General features: G+C 33.0%; 2 protein-coding genes across 2 annotated transcripts; one reads left to right on the top strand and one right to left on the bottom strand.

Moving 5' to 3' along the window:
* Positions 1–329: 329 nt before the first annotated feature.
* Positions 330–3,307, bottom strand: LOC114187534 (uncharacterized). Its single transcript, XM_028075803.2, has 6 exons — positions 3,011–3,307; positions 2,535–2,919; positions 2,116–2,312; positions 1,506–1,647; positions 1,152–1,311; positions 330–719 (listed from the first exon to the last, which is right to left on the bottom strand). Exons 1-6 carry the CDS (start codon positions 3,082–3,084, stop codon positions 679–681), a joined length of 999 nt encoding a protein of 332 aa, XP_027931604.1. The 5' UTR covers positions 3,085–3,307; the 3' UTR covers positions 330–678.
* A 6,477-nt stretch (positions 3,308–9,784) lies between these two features.
* On the top strand, positions 9,785–17,665 carry LOC114186763 (DEAD box RNA helicase family protein). The gene is made up of 8 exons (XM_028074771.2): positions 9,785–9,960; positions 10,180–11,466; positions 12,429–12,650; positions 12,998–13,066; positions 13,599–13,868; positions 13,967–14,317; positions 15,697–15,974; positions 16,149–17,665. Exons 2-8 carry the CDS (start codon positions 10,201–10,203, stop codon positions 17,263–17,265), a joined length of 3,573 nt encoding a protein of 1,190 aa, XP_027930572.1. The 5' UTR covers positions 9,785–9,960; positions 10,180–10,200; the 3' UTR covers positions 17,266–17,665.
* The last annotated feature ends 765 nt before the right edge of the window (positions 17,666–18,430 follow it).

The following is an 18,430-nucleotide window of genomic DNA, read 5'->3' as shown; positions in this document are numbered from 1 at the left end:
TTTTCCTAAAACTTTCTAACGTTAATGATGTGAAGTTCTGGCAGCATAAAAGGTTTACCAAGTTTAAGGATGCACAAGGATTTTAACCATTTTAGTTCAGCGTGTATGTTTGGCGGGAATCCCAAGCAAGTTTTCTTGAAGGACAATATAACGTAATGCACAACTTCCACAGATTATTTTAGCCAAAATATGCTCCACTTTTAGCAACATTATTCAATATTTTACTTAAGTTTTTACGGTTTACTGATATCTTATATGTAAGTTATTATAAGTAAATAAGTTAATAACTATGTAACAATTGGATTATTTTTTATTATATCTTACATATATCAGCTGAAGTGGAATTATAAGACTTAATCATGTTACTAATAAAGGCTATTAAAAGTTACATAAAAAGCAATGTAAGGGAGAGACTCTTCTGAACTTATTCTACATGTAAAGCCATCGGAATGAAGAATAAAGTGAAAAACAACAATTCTTCATATTCCAACCTACCCCAATGCTCAAGAAAGTAACAAGAATTTCCGTTTAACACCTAAAAAGAAGAAGTTCAATAAAAATGTAGAAAAGAATCCACAGACTTTGCAAAACTGCATCATATAGAACTTCAGGTTGACGTGATTCATCAATATGCTGTCCCTCCACAGAAGGTAGATATGCTCTTGCAGTACGTTGCTACTACGTAAAAGACCTCAAACTTGATTGAACCGATAATCTCTCTGCCAAAAGGTGTTAAAATGAGAAATTAAAGAAGGCTTAACTTAACTAAAAGACGAGGTTTATATGGAGTCAGGATAATTACAAGAACATTTTTTGATAATAGCATATGCAGACAAGATACCATATGCTAGAGCCAATAACAGCTAAGGTTTTGACACAGAATTCAAATTCAATAAAAATTATCAGCACAACACACGGATTGGATCCAGGGATTCTTTTTTTAGGAAGACAGCAAGGGATGATATTACATACAAAAAAACAACTAAAGTTAATGCTTCCTTAAGGTCAAGAACTTCTACATTATAGAGAAAGCTGAAATCACATCGTTTGAATAGTATACCAAATAAAGATACGTGTGGCTCCTCATATCACCTAACCATTCTAAAAAAGAAAGTATCGGTGCCAAAGTAAATAAGCAAGAAGTGGCATACTTATCAGTTCATAAGTAACAATCATAGTTGTTCCATAAAGTGACATGTTCAAAAATCTTGGTCCAAAACCCCTGTAAAATCCCCACCATCCATCTTCCTTAAGGAGAATCTTTGCTGTCTTCAGTACTGATGGTCTTTCAGAACCATAGTTGTCCATCACCTTAGTGCAAATAAAAATTTGACAAATCCAAAATAGCCATATTACAGTCTAAAACCAGAAAGTGGAAAAAAACACAACATAAAAAAAACTAATTGGTTCATTGGAAGATATATCAATCCCAATTTAAAATCCTAAAAATCTCTTCCTTCATGAACAACAAAAAATCCTAAAGACAAGAGTCTCATTGCGCATACCTGAAGACGTGTTTTCACAGTATCTATGGGAGTGGTGATAACAGATGAACAAGCACCAGCCACCATCCCAGCACTAGCCTGAACTGTAACCATTTCCACATGTGAAGGTTTTTCACCCGTATCATCTTTGTAGCCCAAACTTCTAAAAAACAACAACCATTCATAAATTAAAAATGGAAAAAAAAAATCATTTAGAGTCTTTAGGGTGCGTTCGGAAAGACTTAAATGTACCATGTTTTGGCCCGTAAAAGTAAACTACAATCTGTAACCTTCTATAAGCACTTGTTAACTCTTAACTTGCTCTGCATGGCTTGTGAGCTCATTAAAATAGGATAGAATTCAGATAGAGTTGTTTAAGTGTTTTTTCTTTTACATTCAGAATTGAAGTTTAATCTTAGTAATATATTCAACCAATAAAACTTTAACACAAGCATTCGTTAATCATATTATTAAGATGAAAATCCAACTCTAATTTGATACCAGTACCAGCAGCATCTAATTCTTGTCCATTAAGACAAGCTTCAGGTATGTGAAGCTTATGAACAAGCTTTCATATTATAATTCAAACACACCCTAAGGAGATAGTTGTATAAAAGAGCACAGAATGTACCTCCAAATTAGGTGTTGTGCGGCAGCATATGAACCCCACCAAAGTGCAGAAGCAGGGGACTGCGTAATCGCCGTTAATCCAAAACCCCTATACAAGCCACGAAACCCTTCAGTCTCCACAACTTTCCGAACAACATCAAACGGCCCTCTACAAAACGTTGTCCCAGGAAGACCCTGCACCATCAACCTCTGACAAATCTAACAAACAGACACAAAACCATTCACAGCATCATAAAAAAGTTTAGTAACAAAAATAAAAAAACAGAATCATGCACAGAGCGTGGGAATTTTGTTTCAAGTCATAATTTCTTGAAATGCAAAAGATTTCATGCAAAAAAGGTTTCTCATAGCTTAATTTCAACTCGATCTGATAAAATTGAGATGCAAAGTAAAGTTTGCATTACGCAGCGAAGGACCTACCACATCCAATGGCACGAAGTAGACGCAAGAAACCAAGTTAGAGATCATGCCAGCGAGTGCGTTAGCGAGGCCAACACGAGAAGCTTCTGGAATGTGAGTGGCTTGCGTGTGTTTCAGGATAATGTCTTTGGAGACCTCGAGGGAGGTGAGCGCCAGAACCCTACCGGGGATTGAACCAATGGCGGAAGTGCCGAAGCCTCTGAAGATTCCCGAAACGCCATCGCTCCGCAGAATTTGGGCCAGCACCGACGTTCCTCCTCGCACGTGCCAGGATTCCGACCCCGCCACTTGCATTCGTGTCTTCACCACCGCCGTTGGATGAAGCAGGCCTGATTGAGCCGTGAAGAGAACGGCACCGATGACGTGGAACCTGGTTTTGTCCAACCTGATATCAAATTCACAGACACAACAAAAAACTTGGTTCGTTATGAAGTCAATGGTTCAAACATTGAAGCGTGAATAAACAAAAAGCCAACCTGTCCCAGTTGATGTCTGTGTCGGCTAGTGGTAACTGTGAATTGGTGGTGGTAGCATCAGCTTCCATGCTCATAAATAACTGCTTTAACTAACTTTTCTCACTCTTTTGCTTTGGAAGTTTATGTGATGAGTGTAAGAACAGTGTCTGTGTTTGTTTGCGTTGTGTATATAACAAATGATTTTGGTTTGAGTGTGTCTGGTTTTGGGAAGTTTTGTTGAATGAAAGTTGGTAATGGGAAGAAGAAGAAGAAGAGTTCACCGCTTCCGGAGAAAGTTCCAGTCCTGTCCTTTCAGAGAACGTGTTTGTTCTTTATTTTTTTAGTTTATTTTATGTTGTGTTAAAAAATATGATTAATTTGTCTCGTTTTATATTGATTTAATTAAGTTTTTAGTTCTTGAAATTTCTAACATTTTTTTAAATCCCTATGGTAAATTTTGAAACGAAAATAATTTTAGTTTTAAAATAATAATTCTGAGAAACTAAAGAAAACGTTTATGTATCATAGAGAAATGATTTTATATTTTTTAAAAATATAAAATATAATGTAAAAAGTAAAGGTTTTTTAACAATCATTATCTTTGTGAATTTTGACATTTCATCTCAATCGTATGTTAAGAAGAGTTTAAGGTTTATCGATCGTATTTAAATCATATCAAAAACAGAATAAAAATATGGTTATAGAAATTGCATTTGAAATTCAAATAAAACAATTGAATAAATTTATGTGAAATTACAATAATTTGAAAAGTAATCTCAATAACATAGACATAAATATATTATTCCAAAATGAAAGTTATAAATGTAAAAAAAAAAAAACTAATGATTTTTATTTCAATTTTCTTTTTAATATTAAGATTTATATTGTCAACAATAAATTTCAAATTTAAAATATATAGTAACCAATGCATGTGAACAATTTTCACATACTTTAATAAGAATTTGCATTTAAATTCAAAATAAATTATAGTGCGAAACTTTTTCGTTCTTAGCAATATAATAATATATTATAATAAATAATAATATTTAATAATAATAAGATAACACAATATTACTAATATAGTAATGATAATTTCTTTATTACTATATAAAATCATAAATAAATAATTAAATATCAATATCATTAATAAACTAAATAATAAATATAAAAAATAATACTTCATTTAAAATTACATTACACGTATGTCAAAATTAATGTCTCTTAATAGAAATTAACATTGTTAAGTTAATCTCTTTTATTTTGAATTATATCTATCATTCTTATTTAAAGTATAACATCAATTTTTAACTTTTTTATTTATTTTTAATTGTTATGAAAAACAAATTCGGTAGTTTTAAAAGTAATACCGGGCGTTGCACGGGTCAATGGTCAAAATATTAATAATAAGAAGTAAAATCTTTCAAATAAGTTTTGTCAGCATAATTATGAATTTTAACATTTCTTTTTTTCAATTATATATTAAAGTCCAAAGTTTATTAATAAATTCTGAATCATATTAAAATTTATCAAGAGAGTAAAATAAAATAAAAAGATAATATATAAATCACATTAAATTCATGATAAAAGTTACACCTTACAAAACATAAAACAAATTATATCTATTAAAAAAATATTTAAATAAATATATGAATCTAAAATATTAGATCACTTATATTATTCTTTTATCAACATGATGATTTCTTATAAAAAAAACATAAATTTTTTTTATATGTTTCTTACCATTTTTTTCTAAGATTTAAATAAAAATCAATTAATATATTCATAAAATCATGTAGAATTAAATAATAATCGATCTCTAACCAAAATCTCAAATATTTACATTATTAATTTCTTAATAAATAAGTTCACGTGAACAAAATTCATATATTAAAAATATCATTATATGTATTAAAAATGATCATTACATTAATCAGTTTATATTCAATTTTACTCTAACATGATAAACTTTTAATAAATGTTTTATATTTTATAGGCTTAAATATTTTTTTTTCTCATTTTCTTATAATTTGGTGCAGGTGGCACTATTTGCAATACATCTACCATTTTTTAATTATGTGGACTGTTTGTAAACAGTGAGGTGGACAAATGAGTTATATAATTAGGGATTTGGGGAAAACCCTATAATTAGGGATTTTGGGAGCAAAAGAGGAATAAATTCTCTTCATGGTTGTTGCATCTGCATGTTGGTGACAACTTAAATGTTTGATGTGCTAGCTCCTCAGAAAATGTAGAGGATGTATTTGAAGGTAGGAAAGATGAAGACATTGATCAATATGGAAGAAAACTTTTCGACCATGTATTTAGGTATAACATTGAATTAGCCTTGCCTAATGAAGAGACATGAAAAAATTTGTAATAGACCAAAGCCTATATACAGCAAGGATGTTCTCTATTGTGTCCATGTTAATTTGCAAGATTGTTAGCAGTTTTATGGACTTTGAAATACCAAATGGAAAAGATGAAGAGGTTGTTGGAGTTTGGCACGGGAGAGAAGCCTACAATGAAGTTTTTGTGGGAGAGAGAAGGGTTTTGTTTTGAGATGGTTGCCATATGGAGTTTGAGATGTTGAAGGATGACAATTGTTGTTGGGAAAAAGGGGATTGAAGATTGAAGAGGAAGAAAAAGAAGGAAGGAGGGAGAGAGGAATGGTTTCAATCCCAAATCCCTAATTACAGGGTTTCCCCAAATCCCTAATCCCTAACTTTAAAACTAATTTCTCCATCTCATTGTATACGTAATAAACAAAAGAAAAATGATATTTTAACCCACTCTCTTGACTCACTTTTAACCTATTGCTTTAATCATCATTAGATCATTTTTTTTATTTTTTGTAGTGATATGATGTGATGATCTAATAGTGATTGAAATGATGGGTTAAAAGTGGGTCAAAAAAAAAATGAGTTAAAGTATCATTGTCCTAAACAAAATATAATACATAATATAAACAATGTCACTTGTACAAGACTCCATTACTCATATAAACGGCGTGACACAAAATGGGCCAAATTAAACACAAATTGCAAAAATTATTACTATTTTAAACATTTGAAAAAAATTAGGACTAATGGCAATAAACACTGCGAAAATGAGGATCAAATAGGTATTTAAGTCTATTTTATATTTTAAAATTAATTATTATATAATATATATATATATAACAATATATATATATATATATATATATATATATATATAACAATATATAAAGAAGATTATTTCTTTTATGTCCACATTTCATAATACCAATTATACCCTATATAATATAAATATTTATTAAATTTTTTAAAAGTAACGGTTATTTTTACCTATTTTCTATAAAAATGTTTTTATTTTTTCCTTTTTTTTTTATTCATCAACAATTAATTTCTTTATTCATTTTTCTTCACTTTTAACATTTCACTTATTTTTAATAAATATAAATTAATTCTATATATATTAATTTAATAATATTATACTATTATCACCAATTTTATAAAATGCGTATATATATATATATATATCATGTTTTTCGATAAAGACCGATTTCCTTCTAAAACAAAATTAGGATGTTATGTGAAACTATTGAGATAGAAGTTATTTTAAGAAACCCAAAATAATCTCTAAACATCTCCTAGAACAATACTTTAAGATAAAATGTTAAATATATTATAAAAGTGAGTAATTAATTGGGAATATTGATTGTGAAATAATATTAGACAAGTGAAATTAGTAGACGTTACATAAACTGGTTAACGCAAAATATAATATTCTTCTAAATAATAAATAAAATTGTGTTTAAATTTAAATGTATTATAATCAAAGGGTATATATTATTAAAACATCAGTTATCCAAGTAAAATCGTGTATTCAGAAACAATAAACAATATTGTTTTAAAAAACAAACAAAACAAATAGTAATAGTTATTTCAACCAAGAATGTCAAATATGTGTTTGTCAAAACCTATCGGGTCAATATAAACCAAACTGACTCACTCATGATTTTACATTATCTCTTCTAGAACCACCACTAAAATACATAACAACCACTAAAAAACATAACAAGGTTGAATTAAGAAAAAAACTATTTTTGTGATACTTTTAGACTGCTAATATATTTAAATTATTTTTTATTGTATTATTATACATCTAAAAAAGCAAATCAAACTTTAAAGCAAAATCACAGATGATATTTACGTATCATTTTATATCTTTTATATAATACTAGCGTAACACAGGCGCTATCGCGTCTGTGTGTATATTTTTTAAATATACGTAATATTTTATTAGCAGTGATAATATTATAATGTTATTAAATAAATATATATATATATATATTAAAATTATATTTATTAAAAATAAAGTGAAATATATCAGAACAACAAAGGCATCTGATTTTATAAAAAGTTTATAAAGTAACGGTCAATTTTTAAAAATTTAATAAATTATTATATTTAAAGGGTAAAATCGGTATTTTGAAAAGTGGACACAAAAAGGGGAATCCCCTTTATATATTGTTATAGATAAAACCTTTTAAATATATTTGTTAACCGATATTTTATTATAAAATTATTATTAAAAAATGTAGCATATTTTCACTATTTAATTGTTATGAAAACAAATAAAATAAATAAGAAGAAATTATTAATTATGTATTGAAATTTTTATACTACTTTGTACTATGTTTTGTTTGATGATTAACACTTAAATGTTAATGTAAGTTTTAGCTTGAAATATCATCTCTCGAAAGCTTTTCAAAAAATTATATTATAAAAAGCTCTCTATTTTGTTATACTTTAAATTTGATACCATTTAATATAAGTGAGCTTGATAAAAAATGATGTTTATATGATGTTTATATATATATATATATATATATATATATATATATAAGTGAATTTGAGAAAAAGATAAAAGTGAGAATAACAATTTTTTATTAGTAAAATGAATAAATTATAATTTAGGGCATTATAATCCCTGACAAAAAGAAATATAAGATAATTTCATATAAGGTCTGCATATTTTATAGATATATATGTTAACAATAGAGTTGGGAAAGTAGTTAATAGGTTAGTCTATATGACACATAGTATAACTACAATCATTGGTTGTAAAGATGTTATATAATGGCAGATGTCTATAGTAACAAAACCACTTCTCAAACTCTTTCACTACAAACCAATCCTGAGGCTACAAAATCTCATACAATTATGCTCCCAACATGCTCTCTGCTAACAAAAAAAGACATATAATGACATTCTTTTATTGGTTGTCTGTTATTTATTGCTTAACATATTTCAGCACTGTCTCTGAATATGTTTATTGTCACCCAATAGAGAAGTTGTATTATTTTGTTGTTTATTTCATATCTATATAAAAATTGTACCTTAATGCACTCTCAGCACCTGCAAAAGCATAACATATCTTTTTCAACCATTTTCCTAACTTTTTTCATACTAGAAATGTCCCCATTTCAATACAAGTCTCATAAAGTTATATTCTCTGATGAATTCAGTGTTTCCAAAAACTGTTTTCCTTAAATATTTGTATATGTGTTTTCATACATAACATCACATTACTTGCCTAAATATCATCTTTTCAGCAACTAATTTTTTTAATTCAATTATTTATAATAAAAAGATATGTTGAAAAATAAATTTTTGTAATTAAATTTTAAAAAGTAATTATTAAAAGAGTAAAACTAAAAAAAAAATGTATACACATAGTGATATCTTTTATTAATGTAGTGAAAACACATATTTTATGTGCTTGTGCATTACTATTATTTTCTAATAAAATAAAAATATATAAAGAAAAAATAATTTTGGTAAACAATGGTTTATATTAATGGAACAATTAGAAAACGGTTATAAATATTTACAACAACTTTAAAAATAAAATAATTTTAAAAAATAAAGTAATAAAATAAAATATATAAAGAAAAAATAATTTTGGTAAACAATGGTTTATATTAATGGAACAATTAGAAAACGGTTATAAATATTTACAAAAACTTTAAAAATAAAATAAAAATATAACATATTATTAAAAAGTAAAATTATAAAAAAATTATGTACATCAAAACAATCATTTAAAAGGGAATGCTTTTATATATAATTATAAATAATATATATTAACAATATACACTAGTACATTAGTAGAAAAATATAAATGTATGTGTGCCTATTTTGTTTACAATACTATAAATTTTGTTACACCATAAAGTAATTATTTGTTATGAAATTAAAACATATTAATAAACTATAAAATAATTTTTTCAAAAAATAATTATAGAAATAAATAAATTTTATAATCATTTACTATGTAAATGGTTTTTTTATTGTGAATAATTATTTAAGTTTAAAAAGTTTTTTCTAAAAAGGTAAAATTAAAAATATTTTTTTATTATGATTAATTATTTTTTAAAAATAATTATTAAAAAAGAAAAATATAAAAATGTGTAAGATGAATCTAATATAAATAATCAAAATATTATTATTTAATTTTATACAGCGAAATATTTATATGAAACTATTTTTATATTTTTATAAATTCAAATTAATATTAATATTAATATAATAAACATATTATAATTTTTTAAAATCTCATAGTGAAACAAATACTAGTATTATCACAATGGACGATCAGCGGTTGAGTTCTAATGCGTTGGACGGTTGTGGTTAAATTAATATTCAGTGGACCCAAAGAAATACTGGACAATAAGAACCGTTGATAAGGGTTACTTTCCCATCACATGGTCCCCTGTATTTGAGCTTAAGTTGCACACCTGCATCTACATATTTACATCTTCTGTCTCTACAACCCTAACCCATTGCATTCAACAAACCAAAGCTGCCTCTGTATTTGCCTTTTGTTTTTGCGCAATTTTTTCTTCATCTCATACACACAACACCAACATGCAAAATCACAATTAGCAACAAGCCCCTTACAAATTCTCACTCATATAACCTAAGGTAAGTTTCGTTTCGGACTCTTCTTGCAATATCATAATCTTGTTTTCTAGGGTTCCTGAAGTGTTCTTTTGTTTATTTTATCTATTTACCTGGTTTAAGGAATTCATATTATGGATTACGCAGTCAGATTCTGGTGGCGTTAAATTATAAGTTAGGTTTGGTATGTCTGTAAGATTTGAATGTGTTGCATGTTGCTTGAACTCTAGTTAATGGTTGCAGAGATATACATACAAATTTGTTATGGCAACAGCTGAGGCAGCTTCTGCAGGGCTTGGCCCTAGATATGCGCCCGATGACCCTACTCTTCCACAACCGTGGAAGGGGTTGATCGATGGCAGCACTGGTGTGTTATACTATTGGAATCCTGAAACCAATGTTACACAATATGAAAAACCTGCCCCCTTAACGTCACCCTTGCCTGCGCCTGTGGCTTCTGCACCGAGCTTGGCACCTATACCTGTGGCTCACACAATGCAGGCTGGTGGGATGGCACCGCAGCATGGGCAGCAGTTAATGCAAGGGCAGCCCTCGCAACAGCAGGTGGGTCACCTTGCCCAACAGCATGGCCAGTCGATGCCACCTCAGCAACAGCAGCAGCAGAGTCCCCATATGGTGCAGACCACTCAGCAGAATCCCTCTCAGGGTGGTCAGTCTGCACCACAGCAGAACTCATTGATGACGCAGTCAGTGCCGCAGCCAGGTTTACATCAAGCCAGACAGCAAATGATGCAGCCCCAGGGGCAGATGTTGCAGCAGCCTCAAGGACAGCAAATTCAACATCAGATGCCGCCACAGACAATGCATTCTCAGCATTTTGGCCAAGGAATGCCTCAGGATCATGGCTCACATATTGTACCTCCACAAGTACATCAGTTCCCTACCCAAAACATGCACTATATGTCATATCAGCAAAACATTATTACACCCAGGCAACCAAACTCTCAACACATTCAGCCAAACACTGTCTCACCTGGGCAACCTAATCCTCAGCAGGTTCAGCATAACATGCATGGTCAGCCCTTCGAAAATCAACAAACAGCATTTCAAAAGGTAGAGGAAACTGAGTTTAAAAATGGAAGTCAGGTTGGACTTTCACCATCCCAGTATCCGCAGAGGAGTACCTTGCCTGCTCAGAATAATCAGAACCTTCCTGCTGACACAGCTTCTGGTCAAATGCCTAATGTAGGTGTCAATGCTGGTCAGCCACAGCAATTCAGGACTTCCTTATCAGGCAGTGTACAGAAGTCACCCTCTGCAATGCCATTGCAGCAGGGTGGATCTGATTTATATTACCAACATGGTCCTAACTTTAATAAGCAGATGAGCCCAGGAATGATGCATGGTCATCCATCCAATGTCCATCCTGTTGGCCAAAAGATGAGTCACGAGGATAATTTACGTGGCAGAGCAGGAAATGAATATTACTATAATTCTAACAAAGATATGCCAACAATGGGTCGTCCGCAACCAGATATGACTCAAATACCCGTTCCTAGAAATCAGCAGGTAGTTTTTTCCCCAGTACTTTTAAACCATTGCTTCCCTTTTCAATCTTCAACTAACTACAATTATTGTATTATTTGCAATGCCATTTGACTAATATATGAAAACCTCCATTGGATTCTCATTTCCGTCCACAAAATAATTTTTCTTAATGGAATGACTGCAATTAGTGATGTACTTGGCTGCAATTCATTTTTTCCGAGTATAAAAAAACATTAGCATAAAAGTTCTGTTAAATGACTTTTATACCCTTTAATGTATTGGTAGGAGGATAAGTTTATGGCTATACATGTCATATTTCAACTAAATATCGCTTTCATTTTCATCTCATGTACGAGCACTAAATTTACTCACTAAATTTACTCGTGCACTTTCGGCCCTCATACTATTTGCTTTGTGGTCAAACAAAAAAAGGTGCAGTCCTCATTTTCACTACAACCAACTTCCCTCCTTCCATTTTCTCTTAAATAATATTTTGCATCAATCCAGACTATACACCCTTGGTGCATCTTTCTGTATCAGTTAAGACAATCCTCATTAACTTCTCAAAAAGATCCTGAAATCCTAGCATCCGATTTTCTAGCATTGATGCTAAAGGGAAATAATCAGCATGCCTAAAAATAACCTCCAGTTCTTGAGACACTTAGCAGCAATAGACTTAAGATTTTTGCATCATGAACTTCTTGATAATATGCTATATTATTGCAAAAAAGTTAAATATTTACTCTTTCTATAAAGTTAATACAGCTTTTCTTTTCTGCTGTGTGCCTCATGGCAGTGTTTTTAAAGGTGCTTTTCATATTTGACTACTTCAACACTACCTTTTGTTGATAATACATCTGTGAAAGCTTCAGTGGTCTTTGTCAATTTTTAATCCTTTAATTTTTAAGTTGATCAGTCATCAATGCCTGTTCTTTGTTGTAATTAAATATTTTCATTTATGATTCTGTGAAACATCTATGCAGGATATGAGGATCGGCAATACTCCTTTTCAAAATGTAATGCCAAGTGGAAATGGAAGTGGTATTGCTGGGAATGCTATGCCTAGCATGTTTGTTCCTCCAATGGGAGGACCTTCACCTCTCTCTAATAACACTTTAATGAGGCCTTCCTATATGGGATCTTCTGATGCAAGTGATCTTTCACCTGCTGAAATTTACTGCCAGCAACATGAAGTTACAGCAACGGTCAGTACTTTTTTTGACACTTAGTTTAATATTTTAGTACAATTAGCATCTAGACCAAGCTTTTACACTACCCTAGGCATATTTCATATTATAATTTAATTGTGCGTATGTTACAAGCAATTAAGACGCTTCAAAATCAGAAGTGAAACCAAAGCCTGTCTTTGTTCTTATATGCTATATAGAATATGAGATGATATGATCTTCTTAGGGGAGATTGTTACGGACAAGTGCCATGTTTGTGGTTCTATTGTTTTATTTTTGTGTAAAATGACTTATTTTATTTTAAACTTATATTTTTGTGCATATTTATAATTCTTTTACATCACTATTTATGTCTCACTTGACAGGGTGGTGACATTCCCCCTCCTTTCATGACATTTGATGCTACTGGTTTTCCTCCAGAGATATTGAGAGAGGTAAGTTTATTGTTCTCCTATAATATGGTGTTGTATGCATTGGTGCTTCCTAGGAAAGAAATGGTTTTACTCCTTTTTCCCCATTTTTTTAACTTAAAATTTACTTTTAAACTTGTCTATTTTCGCTTGTCGCAGGTGCGATATCTGCTCCAGAGCAGGAGCATATGTCGTACGCTGCACTGCTAATCTGCTATTGGCACAATTACACGTGCAACTACTATCCTGATTTTTGGAGCCTGCATAATGGATGGTTGGAGCCTTTCTTGGGCATCTTCTAAGGGTGGATGGCCCTCCATTCTTCAAATTTCTATGTGATCTGGGATTTGTTGCTTATTGGCTCCGCCTCTTATGTCTTTTTTGCCTTTTTTAATTGCCTCAAGTTGCTTCAGTAAGCAACCATAACCTATGGGTCCTTGTTTTTGTTTGCTAAATTATACAAGTTGAATGCAATTTTGTGTTTTGCAAATCAAAAAGGCATTGGATTCGTGCACCATTCATAGGTCTGATATCTAGTCATATACTGTCATTTCAGATATATTCTGCTGGCTTCTCAAATCCAACACCAATACAGGCTCAAACATGGCCTGTTGCACTACAGGGTAGAGACATAGTAGCAATTGCCAAAACTGGCTCAGGGAAAACATTGGGTTACTTAATCCCTGCCTTCATTCTTCTTAGACAGCGACAAAATAATTCTCTGAATGGCCCCACTGTCTTGGTTTTGGCTCCAACACGGGAACTTGCGACACAGATTCATAATGAGGTTATCAAGTTTGGTCGATCATCACGAGTCTCTTGCACGGTTTGTCCGAGACCTTCTATCTTTTCCTTTTTGTTGAGTTTTAGCCTATGAAAATTGCCTTTATCTTTTGGTTCATCTGTTTTATTTTCCCTTTGCAGTGCTTGTATGGTGGAGCACCTAAAGCCTTTCAACTAAAGGAGTTAGATCGGGGAGCAGACATTGTTGTTGCCACACCCGGTCGGCTCAATGACATACTTGAAATGAAGAAAATTGACTTTGGGCAAGTTTCACTACTTGTGCTTGATGAGGCTGACAGAATGCTTGACATGGGTTTTGAGCCTCAAATCCGGAAGATTGTGGATGAGATTCCTGCACGAAGACAAACTCTCATGTACACTGCAACCTGGCCAAAAGAAGTAAGAAAAATTGCTAGTGAACTTCTTGTGAATCCAGTCCAGGTTAACATTGGAAGTGCAGATGAGCTTGCTGCAAATAAAGCCATCACACAGGTACTTAATTGAGGCAATTTATTTAAAAAACAAAGTACGTGGTAATTTTAGTTTTATCTTGTGTCTGTGTGCTCAGTTTTGGTGAATTTGTGTTCAATTTTTCTGTGACTGTTGAAAATATTTGCTTCTTCCTTTCATTTTTTCTTCCTGTTATATTCTATATCCAAGGTTCTACTTCCGGATATAAGGACGTGTTAAACCTCCAAATTTCAATAAATTTATTTTCCTTGTTTGGATATTGGCTTCTTCCTATTATTTATACTCTTTGTATTATTATATTCTATATCTAAATATCCGATTGTGGAAGTGAATGGAGACAAACTTTACCAATAAAGCTGAAGGTTTGATTTTTGGAAAAAGGTTTCTCTAATCACCACGGCTACAGGTATGCTTGTGGGAAGGGACTGAGGATGGTTGTCTAAAATAACAAAAACACATTCTAAATACAAGAACTGAAATACCATTTCAACTCTTCAAACTCATCTATGATTAATTATTTTTGTTTTATTCTTTGTGGTATTTGACGTTTCTTAAATGAGAATGCCATCAAAATATCTTTTCAAGAAGTTATAATTCTTGATGGCACTTTTGAAATGTTGGTTAATGTAACCTCTTTTTTATTGATGTAACAGTTTAACACTTGATCTAAAAGCATCTTCTATATGGTCATTGCGTCATGTTGACCTCCATGTGGCTATGAATATCTTCCTTAGCATAGTAATGTACTAGTGGTTTCATTGTCCTCTAAACTGTTCTGCAATTATTTTTTGTTTATTTTCTAAAAGGACCGAGACTTGTCCCAAGAGTAAGATTGTTAAATTTTTGTGACCTTGTGGTCATGATTAAAAGGTCTGTTCATGTTTGACCTTTTTCCCAGACCCCACAACTATTGGAACCTTGTGCACTGGGATTTTTAAGATATCAATGTTTTGCATTTCCCTTTTTTAGGAAGCCTTAACTTTTATCAGTTTTTGGAGGGGGAAATGTTGTCATGTGTAGTGAGTGCACTTTGTAAGTTTTGGGAATGGTTCACTTATAGAAAGGGTATTGCGAACGTTATGTTTCCAAAAATTAAAACACGGCCTTTTAATTGTGTTAAATTTGTGTGAAGGACTTTTTTTCTGAAATACCTTTTTCTAGGACGAGTTTGTTTTCTGTTGTGCCATATTTATTTACGTCTGTTTTGTATTCGATGTCATTATGTCATTATGCTGTTATCTAGTATCCTGACTTTTATTTGTAATCAATTAAATAATCCATCATTGATTTTCTCTATGAATAGATTTACTTTAATATGTTCCAAATGAAGAACAATATTTTTAGTTTCTTGGAGACTTGTACTCTTTTTTCCCTTGCATATGTAATTTGTATACTTGCAGTATGTTGAAGTTGTCCCACAAATGGAGAAGCAGAGGCGTTTGGAGCAGATCCTCAGATCCCAAGAACGAGGTTCTAAGGTCATAATATTTTGCTCCACGAAGAGGTTATGTGATCAACTAGCTCGTAATATTGGCCGCACTTTTGGGGCTGCTGCAATTCATGGAGACAAGTCTCAAGGTGAGAGAGATTGGGTTTTAAGTCAGTTCCGGACTGGGAAGTCACCAATTCTGGTTGCCACTGATGTTGCAGCTCGTGGGCTTGATATTAAGGATATAAGGTTAGCTTCTTTGTGGTAAATAATATAAATGAATGGGTAATATTATGGAGTCTTTATGTTACTTTGCATGTGCTGGATAATGATGAATCTTTTGTCTATCACATTGTGGCCTTAGCTTTGTTTAGGCGTTTTTTGCTGCTTCATTGTAGTTGAACTTGTGAATTTATGTTACAGGGTGGTAATAAATTATGATTTCCCCACTGGAATTGAGGACTATGTGCACCGTATAGGAAGAACTGGAAGAGCAGGTGCTACTGGAGTGTCATATACATTTTTCTCTGAGCAGGACTGGAAACACGCAGGTGATTTAATCAAAGTTTTGGAGGGTGCTAATCAGCATGTGCTTCCAGAGTTAAGACAGATGGCTATGCGTGGGCCATCAAACTTTGGAAAGGAACGGGGTGGGATGAGTAGGTTTGATTCTGGTGGTGGGCGTTGGGAGACTGGTGGTCGTGGTAGCATGAGAGATGGTGGCTTTGGTGGTCGTGGTGGCATGAGAGATGGTGGCTTTGGTGGTCGTGGGGGTGGCATGAGGGATGGTGGCTTTGGGGGCCGTGGGGGTGGCATGAGGGATGGTGGTGGCTTTGGTGGTCGAGGTGGAGGCATGAGGGATGGGGGATTTGGTGGACGTGGTGGTGGCGGTTTTGGTGGACGTGGTGGCATGAGGGATGGAGCTGGTGGGAGAGGTGATTTCTTTCCTGGTAGGGGCAACAGAGGTAGGGGATCTGGTGGTCTTCGTGGTGGTCATGTTGGTTGGGGTAGGGGTGAACGTGGTATGGATGACCGTGGACAGGGGCGCGGACGTGGCCGATTTGACAACAGAAGGGACGCTTCTTACAAAAGTAGAGGAAGAAGTTATAGTCGAAGCCCAGATAGAGTCCGAACATGGGATTATAGTAGTAGTAGCAGAAGCCGTAGTAGAAGCAGAAGCAGGAGTTGGAGCAGGGGTCGTAGTAGAAGTCGAAGTCGCAGCTGGTCTCGTGGCCGAAGTTACAGTCGGAGCCGGAGCCGGAGCCGAAGCCATACCCGCAGCCGGAGTCGGAGCCGGAGCCCCAGTTATGACAGGCGGGATAGGTCAGTTCAACAAGTTCCTGATCGAAAGGATCTTAGGGCACACGAAGTGGGAACTTCTGATCCAAGAATGCTTCCCTTGTCTCCTGGTCCTGGCACACAGGAGAATTCCTCTTTGGGAAGTGAACAAGGGCAGCAGCAATCTGTTATTGGTAGCTCTGATCCAGGGAATCCAGAAGCTGTAGCAGACATTAGTCATCAATCAGGTTCTGGTGTTTAGACTCGCGATTGGATTCTCGATTTTTGGGAAGGCATTCTAACTTTTTGTCTTGAGTGGATAGGTGGGTAAACCTTCCACTTTAGTTTAAGATTGTCTTTACATGGTGATATTACCTGATGGCTAGAGGTTCATTCACGGGGTAGTGCTGTAAGAAATGAGTGAACAGTCTAATATGATATGATACTGCATCAACATTATTTGGTGGGAGTTGTTCAATGGGTACCACAGGTGCTTAATTTTGATCAATTGGCGATGCTCGTCTAGCTTACGTATCGGTCTGGTTGGTTTTATTGGAGGGCATTATTTTAATATTTATATGTAGTATTAGTTGTGGAATTGGAATTAAACAAATTGTAACGAATCGATTATTGTTTTGTACTAGGCATTGTGGTTATTATTCTCTGCTTTTCCCCCTTTATTTTCTTTTCTTCGTGTTAACAAATGTTAAATGGAAATTTAAGATTGAAAACATAATTAACTAAATCCGATGCGTCAAATTACTCGTTTTCAAGTTTGAAGTATTTCTAACGTTATTCAACTCTCATGCTAAAACGCAAATTTTAGATGTGACTTTTTTAAGTGTTGTTTAAGGATGGGAGAAGTTGAGAAATCTCCCACTGTAATGAACCGTTCTCAAACTTTGGATTCATTACTTTTTTTATCGAGTATTTGTATTTTTCCTTTTGCAAAGAAAAACACTTGTGTGGTGAACCACGTTTCTGTTTCATGTTTTCTGTGTAGATGAATGAAGAATGTGGTGTAAGTAGGAAAAGCGCGTTGATAAACAGAGGTAGGTGGAGTAGTGGGTAAGATATTTATGAGCAAAGCAAGGAACATAATCCCTTTTGTTTCTTGCAGCAAGTGCTTCCAAGATTTACGTTAAATTAATGGTGAGGAAAAAGCATCCACTTTCTCTTTGCTTCCTGAGCAGCTGATTCATCTCAAAATGTTCCCACTCATTTTTCATTCCATTTTTGGTATTTTCATACTTTGGTTTTGTTCTCTCTGATCCAAAAGATCCAACATTTACATAAGCCTATGAAAAACTCAATGGGAAGGAGCAAAAAGGAATGGGGTAAAGAACGAAATGTACAAGTTTCACCAAAATGTTGATCAATTTTTTCATTATCATCATATATATCTTAAAATTCTACCAACTAAAAAA

The sequence above is a fragment of the Vigna unguiculata genome, chromosome 6, assembly GCF_037176805.1.
Source record: "Vigna unguiculata cultivar grain cowpea cultivar isolate G323 ecotype 2 chromosome 6, ASM3717680v1, whole genome shotgun sequence".
NCBI classification, from domain to species: Eukaryota; Viridiplantae; Streptophyta; class Magnoliopsida; order Fabales; family Fabaceae; genus Vigna; species Vigna unguiculata.
The sequence above is the reverse complement of the archived record's forward strand: the minus strand, read 5'-3'. Positions and strand labels throughout refer to the sequence as shown.